Source organism: Tursiops truncatus, chromosome 13 (assembly GCF_011762595.2).
Source record: "Tursiops truncatus isolate mTurTru1 chromosome 13, mTurTru1.mat.Y, whole genome shotgun sequence".
Lineage (NCBI taxonomy): Eukaryota > Metazoa > Chordata > Mammalia > Artiodactyla > Delphinidae > Tursiops > Tursiops truncatus.
In genome coordinates, this window is record NC_047046.1 from 15047557 (window position 1) to 15058741 (window position 11185).

Genomic DNA, 11185 nt, shown 5'->3' on the forward strand with positions numbered 1-11185 from the left:
ACAGATGAGAAAACTGAGGCACAGAGAGGCAAAGTGACTTGCCCCAGGGCACACAGCCTACCACTGCTAGCTGGTTTCAAACTCAGGTCTCCCTGAAAGTTACTAGCTGAAGCTCTTGGGGAAACAGCTCAACTGGGCAAGGGCAGCCTCCTCTTCCTGCCTTCTTCCCCACCTCCTGGTCTTCACGGTTAGCCAGGGAGGACGCAGGGAGATGGTCCCAGCCCAGCTCGTCTCCATCTCCCTGACAGCAGAGTGAGTCAGCAAGGCGGGTCCCCCAAATCTGGTCTCCAGAATCGCATTTCTCTGCAGCCTACCTGCCTCCGTGCCCCAAGGTGGCCATCCCCTCCCTCGAAGCCCATCAGGACCTGAACCCAGCTCTGCCCAGGGGTGGTAGAGTTAAAGGAGCATTGCTCTGAGTCTGGGGTGGGTGACTTTTCAGACCATCTCATTCCCTTCTCATCCTCTTCCCTGAATCACTAAGGACACCCAGGGAATCCAGAGAGGGTCAAATATTTTCCCTTCTGTGAACAAGTTTCAAGGGCCAGGCTGGACAGGAAAGGGTTGCAAACTCAATGCCTTGGGGGCCAGGCAGATCATATAAATGTCTAAAACCACCACGGCTGCTGGCAATGGTGGTGAGCTGGAGGGTGCATGCCCTGCTGAAAGGCATCCAAGTTATAACATGAAAGAAAACCCCTCCCCACAATGCCCAAAAAAACTGAAACCAAAACCAAAATCATAGCAGCCAGACGAGCCCGTGGGCCGTCAGTTTTCAATCCTATACCAGTAAGACTGGTATGGGAGACAGGGTCAGCTGAGAGGAAGAGCAGTCCTGGGTCTGAGACCCAGCTTTGCCACCAGCTGGCTGGGTGACCTTCAGCAGCCCCTTAAGGGGTCTGGGCCTTGTCTTCCTCACCTGCAGAGCCGTGCTCACCAAACCCACTCTGGACGCTGGCAGCTTGGTGCCACATATGTTTTGTTAAGTGCTTCTCCACACTCCCTTTATTACTGAATAGCAGAACGCACACTATCAGAGTCCACGCTGGCTCCATTAAGAAGCCAAACAATTAAACAGCTCCGATATTAAGGGGACAATTTTAAATCGTTTCCATTTTGTTAGTTGGGGCCCAACAAGAAAGGCTTGGGGGCTTCCCTCGTGGCGCAGGGGTTAAGAATCCGCCCGTCAATGCAGGGGACACAGGTTCGAGCCTTGGTTTGGGAAGATCCCACGTGCTGCAGAGCAACTAAGCCCGTGCGCCACAACTACTGAGCCTGTGCTCTAGAGCCCTCGAGCCACAACTACTGAGCCTGTGCTCTAGAGCCCACGAGCCACAACTACTGAGCCCGTGTGCCACAACTACTGAAGCCCACGTGCCTAGGGCCCGTGCCCCGCAACGAGAAGCCACCGCAATGAGAAGCCCGTGCACCGCAACGAAGAGTAGCCCCCGCTCGCCGCAACTAGAGAAAGCCCAGGTGCAGCAACGAAGACCCAACGCAGCCAAAAATAAATACAAATATTTTTAAAAACTAAGACATTAACATTGGTACAATACCGTTAATTAAACTATAGTAGGATTAAAAAAAAAAGGGCTCAGGTTTTCCCTACCTAGATGCCCTCTCCAAATGTTGTTACTTGCAGCCAGCGGCCCCTCCTTGTGCAGGTGCATGGGCAGTACGGGGATGGCTTGGGGGATGAGGGGGCTGGGAGGGACATGTGGAGTCACAAGCTCCTGGTTCATCCTCCCTGGCTGAACAGTGGTCCCTAAAGATGTCCAGGTCCTAATCCTCAGAGCCTGTGGATATGCGACCTTACATGGCAAAAGGGACTCTGGCAGGGGTGATTAAATTGAGGGTCTTGAGATGGGGGGATTATCCAGAATTATCTGGAGGCCTTTGAATGTAATCACAAGGATTTTTTTTAAGAGGGAGGTGGGAGTGTCGGAGTCACGGAAAGAGACGTGATGGAAGCATAGGTCAGAGAGTCAGAGAGAGAGACTGAGAGAGATGCTACGCTGGTGGCTTTGAAGATGAAGGAAGGGGCCACAAAATAAGGAAGGAAGGAATGCAGGAAGCTGCTAGAAGCTGGAAAAGGCAAGGCAATGGACCTTCCCCTGGAGCCTCCAGAAGGAACACGGTCCTGCCCACACCTTGATTTTAGTCCAGTGAAACCCATTTTGGGCTTTTGACCTCCAGATAACAAACGTGTGCTGTTTTAAGCCACTACGTTTGTAATAATTTGTTACAGCAGCAACAGGAAACTCAAACACTCATCTAGAGTCAGTTAACTGCAGACACTAAAGAACTCTCAAAGGCTTCTCACGTTCTTAACCTCATTTGATCAGCCCCCCAAAGAGGCACTGTAGATGTGACCTGGGGCTACAATTCCACTCTCCTACGTCCTGTAGCTACACCTCCTCCTGTTTTCCCAACCCTGCAGCTGGACCCCAATAGGGCAAGTTTTCAAAGGGGTGGAAAAATCACAGGACTCTCACCAGGACACCAACCCAGGAGCAGAAAATGAACACTGCCATTTCCCAAAGGCCCCATGGCCTTGTGACAACTGCTCAGCAAGGCTGGGTGGTCCAGTGCGTATGAGGAGAGGGCTCTGGAACCATGCAGGCTGGGTTCAAATTCTGCTTCCCTACTCATAGCTGTGTGACTTTGGACAACTCACGTAACTTCTCTGTGCCCCAGTTCCCTCCTTTATAAAATGAGGCAGGGGTCGGCAAACTCTTTCTATAAAAGGCTAAATATTTTCCCCTCTGCAGGCCAGACAGTCTCTGTTGAAACCATGCCACTCTGCTTTGTCGTGTGAGAGTATCACCTGCCATAATAAACAGGCGTGACTGTATTCCAATAAAACTGGACTTACGGACACTGAGGTTCAAATTTCACAAAGTTTTCATGTGTCACTTAATAGTGTTCTTTTAAAAAAATTTTTCAACCATTTGAAAATATAAAACCCATTCTCAGCTCCTGGACTACAACACCCAGGAGTGGACCTAATTTGACCTGTGGGCTGAAGTTTGCCGACTCCTGAAATGAAGGATTAAATGAGTTAATCCATGTGCTTAGAACAGTACCTGGTACACAGTCAGTGCTCAGTAAAATGAGCTTTGATTACTCTTTTTTCCAGAGGGGAAAATTGAGACTAAACAGCTCCCTGCACCTGTTAGCTTGGGCCCCTCCACCCCCCACAAGGGTCAGCCCCAAATGTCCAGCCTCGGTCAGATCTGTCCTAAGTGGAGATTTTTTTTCCAGACCCTCCTCTTTCCCGAAAAGAGTGTCCTGGAACCACTGGGCCCTGGTGGTCTGATGCCAAACCTGTCCCTGGCCCCTGAGGCTACACTTGGGCCAGCCCGGGCTTAGGGCATGGGGCACTGGGTGGCCCAGCAGAACCTTGTCTTCTACTTCCCCTCCAAAAATCTTAATTTGGACCCCTTCCCAAAGCTGCTACCAGCATCTCACCGGATCGCTTTGCCAGCCTACTCTCTGCCTCCGCCCTTACAGTTGATTCTCCCACAGCAGCCAATGGGATCCTTGTAAAAACTGAAATCAGATCACGTCCCTCCTGTGTTCTAAATCCTACCATGGCTCCCGTCTTACCCCTAGGAACGGGCCAACTTCGCACAGCGGTCCAAACAGCCCCAGGCGATCCGGCCTCCATTACCTCTCCTGTCTCCTCTCTCATCCCTCACCCCCAGCTCACTGTTGCAGAGGCCTCTCAAAGTTCGTTTGTGACACGTCATTCTGCTCTTGCCTCAGGGCCTTTGCACTTGCTGTTCCCCTAGATCTTTGCAAAGCTTCAGGTCTCTGTCCTCAGAGAAGCCTTCCCTGACAGCCCGAGGCAGAGCGGCTACCCCTCTCCATCTCACTCCATCACATCCCACCCTGTTTTGTTCTCCTCATCCCCCAGTGAAATACTGTGGATTTACCTGTTGATTTGTTTCTCATCTGTGTCCCCCACTAGAGTATAAGCTCCATGAGGGCAGGAACTGAGCTTATCTGCTCCCTGATTTACCCCTCACATGTGGCACTGTTCCTGGCACGTAATAGGTGCTCAATAAATATTTGTTGAACGAGTGACTATGCAAAAGGACCTAGGTGAGGCGTGGGTGGCCTTTCCCAGCCTGCAAGCTGGCCAGAAAGCAGCCAGCCAGAGGCTGGCAGGACTTCCAGGAGGGCAGCCACCTGTGTCAGTCCTGGGAGGCAAGTGAACCACAGGAGAAGGGTCTGGATTCAGCATGAGGCAGCCACGAGTTCACATCCTGGCTCTGCTACTTCCCTCGTGGCCAACTTCCCCTCCTTGAACCTCAACGTCCTCACCTATAGCACAGAGATAACCATACCCATCTCAGGGGTTTGGGTACAGGACTTGATGAGCTAGGCGCATTGCTGGCCTAAGTGCTCAATAACTCAGAGAGATTATCTGACACAAGCCACAGTTAACCCCCGTTTTCCTGCCCCCAAGAGGCAGCAATTTTATAACCACAGTAACCACAAATCACTTGCCCATCTGTAGAACAGGCATAATTCCCTGTCTGTCTGCCTCGAATCATGGGCATGAAGGTACTCTGCAGCCCCAGAAAGTTGGTGTGGGCGCTAAGCACTCTCAGCTGTCAGTTCAAGCGGGGAGGAGTTTGTTACTCCGCTTGTTCTCTCACTGAAGAGAATATAAAGAGAGAACTCCAGCCCCGTGCAGCAGGGGGTCATCTTGAGCAGCCTCCTGCCTTCAGATTTTCACTCTGGATCCACTGTGACCTCTCCTCCCCTTACAGGTATCAGAACAGAATGATGCAAGTTCCGTTTGGCCTGTCTCAACGGCCCAAACCTCCCTGCCTTGGGAGGAAGCCTCCTTGCTCTCACCAAGCGTCCCCACTGCTTCTCCATTCATACAAGTCAGTGGCACTACCATCCTCCTCCACCCCCCCACTGCTAAGGCCAGAAATCTGGAGCCATCCTTGACGCCTCTCTTTCTTCCCCCACCATGCCCTCCGTCTAAGCCATCAGCATACCCTGCTTGTTGTGCCTCCAATACTTCCTCCAAATCCCACCACTTCTTTCCTTTCTCCCACTACCACCATCACCTGGCGAGCTGCAGGAGCCTTCCCACTGTTCTCCCCGCTGCCACCCTCAACCCTCTCAATCCATTCTCCCCAGAGAAGCCAGAGACATCCCTTGAAGAAATAAATCAGATCTTGACATCGCCCTGCTTAAAACCTTCCACTGGCTCCCCACTGTCATAAAACAAATCCCACCTCTTAGCCTCAGCCTATAAGGTAATCTGACCACCACCACATCTCCATCCCCATTCTTAACACTCTCCCCCTCACTCACCCTGTTCCAGCCACTCTGGCCTCCTCACAGCTCCAGAAACTAAGTTTGTCCCTGCTTCAGGGCCTTTGCACGTGCCTTTCTCTCCACCTGGAATGTTCTTCCTTCTGATGTCTGTATAAGTGGCTTCCTTTCTCCATTCAGGGCTTGGCTCAAAGGTCCCTTCCTCACAGAGGCCATCTGTGACCCCCCAAGCTGAAATAGTTGGAAATACTCCTTCTTCCTCACAGCCCCCACCCTCCAATATCACTTTATCCCATTATCTGCTGAGCACGTAGCATCTTACCACCTGAAATTTACATGCTTACTTCTTTATCCACTCTCCTAAGAGACTGCTGGCTCCGTGAGGGCAGGGATTTTTGTCTACAGTCTACGTGCCCTGGCATATCCCAAGGTTCAGCTCACATCTACTGCTACACAGTAGATGCTCAATACATACTTGATTGGCTGAATACACGCCCACCTGATGCCAGTTTCCCACCTGGACACTCACGTCTACCACGGGGCTCTGGTTCACACCCGAGGCTGGAAACTGGGAGCTAATGCGGGTCCCTGCAGATGGGCCCCCGGCCCCCGACACTGTCTCCACCATCAGCAGCACACAGACCCAGCTGAGCACCCAGTACAGATTCAGCAGTCCTCTGGCCACCAGCCCCCAAGGGGCCTGGCCCTCACTCTCCGCTTCCCCTTCTGTCATGTTTCAGTTCCAAACAGCTGGCACCTCTAGTGGCCTGTAGGGTAGGGGTGAGAAAGACGAACAGTGTCACTGAAGACTGCAGGACCCAACAGGAGGGGCCTGAAAACTTTTTCAGCTGAAGAACTGCCCCTCCTCCTCCCCACACCAACGGAAAGCCCAGGTAGGAGCCCACATTCCGGATGGGCCTGAATCATTTAGCATGCAGATTAGATAGTCCTTCTTCCTGAACCCCCAGTAGTGTTCCCACGGAAACCCAGGCTAATAACTGCCCTGATGGGGAAATCAAGGCCCAGGAGGAAGTGAATTGCTCAAAGTCACACAGCCTGTCAGCAGTAGAGCTGAGCTGGACTTTAGCATCTGTGTTTTTCCCTCAACACCAGGGAAAAACCAGCTTTGTTTTTCTTCCAAAGAAATTAAACTGGAAAGAAAAAAACAAGTCCCCGGCACACTAATTTTCTTCTTTGGCTCTTCCACATGTTGTAGTTGAGCATGTTTTGTTTTGCCTTCAGGAAAAGCAAAGCCCAGAAAACAACAAAGCCCAGATTTACCAACGTTTTTCGGTAAATCTTTGCTCAATGTCCTGGCAGGGGCAGGAGGGGGAGGACGCGGCTCTGGGGGAAGAAAAGGGGGCACAAGGGCCTGTCTCAGCACTCTTTCCTCACCTGTTGACAGGCCCTTCCCTCCTGCTGTTCTCTGTAACTGCACTTGGCACTGACTTGGAACCGGACTCTCCAGGTCTGCAATATAATCTCAGCCACGAACGAGCTGTGCGGCCTTGGGGAGGTCACTTCATGTCTCTGAGCCTCTGATTCCTCATCTGTAAAATGAAGACAAATGCTGGAGCATCAGAGCAAACGATAAGGGCTTAATCAGGGCTCGCGCCTCAGGTGTTCCCAACTTGAGGATCAGCACGTGTCTCCTATTTATTGGCCGCCGATTTCTCGCACTCATTCACAAGGGATTATTTATGGAGCGCTTCACCTGTGCCTGTCCGAGGTCAGGAGTTCAGACACTCAGATCTGCACACCCGACAGGAAGGGGCAGGGGCAGGAAACTGGGGTAGTAATCACTTTTGCGGCTGCACTTTCTAGGTGCCAGACCACGGGAACGTCAATGTACTCCGTTTCCCAATCCGGGCGGATGTTGAGAAGCTGAACTCCGGGCGCCAGTCCTCCCGCGGCGCCCAGGCGGGCGGGGAGGTTCCTCTTACCTTGCGAGGAGCCTCGGACCAGCAAACTCCGCACCTCGACCCCGCCGGGCTTCGCAGTCTTTCCAGTCCCTGCCCACCGGCCCGAGCCACCCGAACTTCTGCTCCTGAAGCTGAGAGCCCGGGGTTCCCGCCTGCGGCAGCGTCCGAATCAATCCCAGCCGCTCAGCCCTAGTTCGGCCTCCGCTAGCCCGGCGCCGGCCTCGCCCCTTATACAACCCGCCCAGAGGACACGCCCCCAAGGGCTCGTCCCGCCTCTTCCCTTAAAGGCACAGGCTCCCTCGAGGTCTGTCGGTTCTGTTTTCGCCGCTAAAGCAGAAGCTGAGATAAAACCTGGTGGGTATAAACAGTAGGAGGCCGGAGAGGTACATTGTAGGGTGAAACTAGAGGGTTCTGTTCCCGAGGGACGGGTGGGTGAGACGGCGTCAAAATGCTTCTGGTAATCAGTGGTGATAAGAAGTATTTGAGGGGCTTCCCTGGTGGCTCAGTGGTTGAGAGTCCGCCTGCCGATGCAGGGGACGCGGGTTCGTGCCCCGGTCCGGGAGGATCCCACATGCCGCGGAGCGGCTGGGCCCGTGAGCCATGGCCGCTGAGCCTGCGCGTCTGGAGCCTGTGCTCCGCAACGGGAGAGGCCACAACAGTGAGAGGCCCGCGTACAAAAAAAAAAAAAAAAAAAAAGTATTTGAGAAGATCCCAGGCAGGGAACGCTCCGCCTTACACACAAAAACTCTGGCTGTGCTGCCTCCCTTTGAGAGATCTCCTAACTGGGTTCAGCATTTCCCTCTAGCAGGGTGGCTTTTAAAAGAAGAATATGGGGCTTCCCTGGTGGCGCAGTGGTTGAGAGTCCGCCTGCCCATGCAGGGGACGCGGGTTCGTGCCCCGGTCCAGGAGGATCCCACATGCCGCGGAGCGGCTGGGCCCGTGAGCCATGGCCACTGGGCCTGCGCGTCCGGAGCCTGTGCTCCGCAACGGGAGAGGCCACAGCAGTGAGAGGCCCGCGTACCGCAAAAAAACAAAACAAAACAAAAAAAAACAACAAAATAGAAGAATATGTCAGGGAAATCCCCGGCAGTCCGGTGGTTAGGACTCCGAGCTTCCACTACAGGGCCCACGGGTTCGATCCCTGGTTGGGGAATTATGGTCCTGCCAGCCGCGCAGTGGGGCTGAAAAAGAAAAAAAGAAGAAGATGGCAAATAAGTCAAAACAGGGGAGTTAGTCGATCTACTCGCCCTGACGGATATAGCCCCCCCCTCCCCAGTTTCCTAGCCTCCGGGGGAAGTTCTGGTCGCCTCCGTCTTTCCTTCTGTTGGGGTGGGGAGGGCACCGAGGCTGCTACTGGGGATGTTGAGGCTGAGGTCACGCTCCTCCTCCTCCAGCAGCCCCACCCCCACTTCCACAGTTTGCGCGCATCTAATCCCACCACCTCCCTCTCTCAAAGTCCGTCCTGCTTCCTCATCACCTTCAGCACCGAGGCCCAGCTCTGAGCCCTCTGAAGGGCGATCGAGGCCCTTTAGCGTCCAGTCCTAGCGCACCTTTCCGACTTCATCTTTTATCCCCACTCTAGCCCCGGAAGCGGGGGACTTACACACGGCCACACCGCTGCTCCTTCTGAGCCCCCTTGCCCGGGATGCCAGCCCTTGCTTTTTTTTTTCTTTTGCTGTACGCGGGCCTCTCACTGCTGTGGCCTCTCCCGTTGCGGAGCACAGGCTCTGGACGCGCAAGCTCAGCGGCCATGGCTCACGGGCCCAGCCGCTCCGCGGCACGTGGGATCTTCCTGGACCGGGGCACGAACCCGCGTCCCCTGCATCGGCAGGAGGACTCTCAACCACTGCGCCACCAGGGAAGTCCCAGCCCTTCCTTTTTCTACCTGACAAACTCTTATTACTCATGTGCCAGGCCCAGCTCAAATGCTACCATCTCTGGGTGGTCTTCCACCCTCCTCCCTGCCAGCCCCCGCCTTCCTTACCTTCCAAGCACTCTAGTTGCCCACCCTAGAGAGGACAACTGTGGTCTCTGTGGTGACCACCAACCCTGTGGTCTAGAGCACGATATCTTTGGAATCTTGGCATATAGATTACAGTGATTATTACAGAGTATAGCCATGTAGATTACAGTGAGTGTCCGCGTGCTTGTCCCATTTAATAGCCCTGTGGGGTGAGGGCTACTGAGATCTCCATTTCACAGAGAAGGGAAATCGAGGTTCAAGGAGATGAAACGACCTGTCCCCAGGACACCCACCGGGAAGTGGCAAAGATTTGCACCTAGGTCTGTGTGACCCCAAGTGAGTCCCCTTCACCACCATGGGCTGAGTGTCCTACATCACTCAGAGGTAAGGCTGGATCTGTCTGACATTCAGCCTCCCTATTCAGAAGGCCCACGGCCTGGGTGATGTCAACTGAAAAAAATGCACAACAGTTGAGTCTTGGTTTTATTGGGACCTCACTGAGGACTATAGTCAGAGAGACAGCATCTCAGAAAGCTCAGAGGAACTGCTCCAAAGAGGTCAGGGAGAAGCCAGTATATATATAAATTTTTTGGCTGGGAAATACATGTAGTCAAGCATACATCTCCGTAAAAGATTACTGCTAATCACTAAAATCAGACATCTCAAGTTAATGATTTTAGTGCTTTTCTATGGATGGGAAGATGCAAGAATCTGGGGTCATTGAAATCCTTCCCTAGATATGCATGTTGACCATCTAGAGGCCATATATCCAAAACACAGAATACTTCCTCCTGTTTTTCTCCATCCTGAATTCCCCTCAGGGTATACTGGAGGAGGGCAACTATAGCAGTTGATGACTAGATCCTTGTAGAACTGGAATGAGGCAACATTTTTTCTTTACAACTTAAAAATAATAAAATGGACAAACAAATGCCCTCCATTCAGGTTAAAAAACAGAGCTATCAGTACCTCAGGGGTCCCTTAAATCACCATCAACCTGCTGACTGTGTAAATCACTCCATCACTATAAGTGTAAAACTTAGTTTTATACATGTATTTATTCACACATATAATGTATATAATGTATCCTCTATAAGATAATATTTATATATAATACACATAATAAATACATTATAATGTATAAAATGTTATAATCTATGATATATATTATATATGATTATATATACTATAGATTATATAGTATATATAATCTATATAGATTTTATATACCTATTTATATAGCTTTACCACTATATAAGTATTCCTAAGCAATGACATGTGTTTTGCCTGTCTTTGAAGTTTATATAAATCAGGGCTTCCCTGGTGGCGCAGTGGTTAAGAATCTGCCTGCCAATACAGGGGACATGGGTTCAATCCCTGGGCTGGGAAGATCCCACATGCCGCGGAGCAACTAAGCCCGTGCGCCACAACTACCGAGCCTGCGCTCTAGAGCCCGCGAGCCACAGCAAGAGAAGCCACCACAATGAGAAGCCTGCGCACGGCAACGAAGAGTAGCCCCTGCTCGCCACAACTAAGGAAAGCCCCCACGCAGCAACGAAGACCCAACGCAGCCAAAAATTAAAAAAAAAAGTTTATGTAAATCAAATAGTGCTTTCTCTATTCTTAGGTGACTTCCTTCTTTCTAGCACCATCCTGTTCGTGAGCTTCAACCCTGTCGTCTGTGTGGTGACAGTTTGTGCGTTTTTCGTGCCGTGTAATGAACAGTTCATGGCAGGACTACGTCAACGTTTATCTATCCATTTTTCTGTTGATGGATATATGTGTGTTGTTACCAGGTTTTTGCTACTGACGGCATCTTTTTAACACATCTTCTGGTGCACTTGTAAAATAATTTTTCTAGGGCATTGTGTCGGTCACTGTTCAACCAGAGAAACAACCTCAGTAGGAGACCCACGTTAATAGGTCCGTCATGGCTTCCCTGGTGGCGCAGTGGTTGAGAGTCCGCCTGCCGATGCAGGGGACACGGGTTCGTGCCCCGGTC

The 11185-nt window shown here is 51.9% G+C and overlaps 1 protein-coding gene across 8 annotated transcripts in view; it reads right to left on the reverse strand.

Annotated features, from left to right (window-relative positions):
- SLC8B1 (solute carrier family 8 member B1) overlaps positions 1 to 7449 on the reverse strand; it is a 48155-nt gene extending 40706 nt beyond the window's left edge. For 2 of the 8 annotated variants that reach the window (XR_012325197.1, XM_073790154.1), the window contains exons 1-3: positions 7242 to 7447; positions 6694 to 6848; positions 5816 to 6065 (exon numbers count right to left, since the gene is read on the reverse strand). Coding sequence is in view for 6 of the 8 variants with exons in the window: in XM_073790154.1 (XP_073646255.1) it covers positions 5816 to 6031 (216 nt within the window). In the remaining 2 variants the exon portion in view is untranslated. Of the gene's footprint in view, positions 1 to 5815; positions 6066 to 6693; positions 6849 to 7241 lie in introns of all 8 variants that reach the window. The other 6 variants (XR_012325198.1, XM_073790152.1, XM_073790156.1 and 3 more) reach the window with 4 other exon arrangements.
- Positions 7450 to 11185: the final 3736 nt, after the last annotated feature.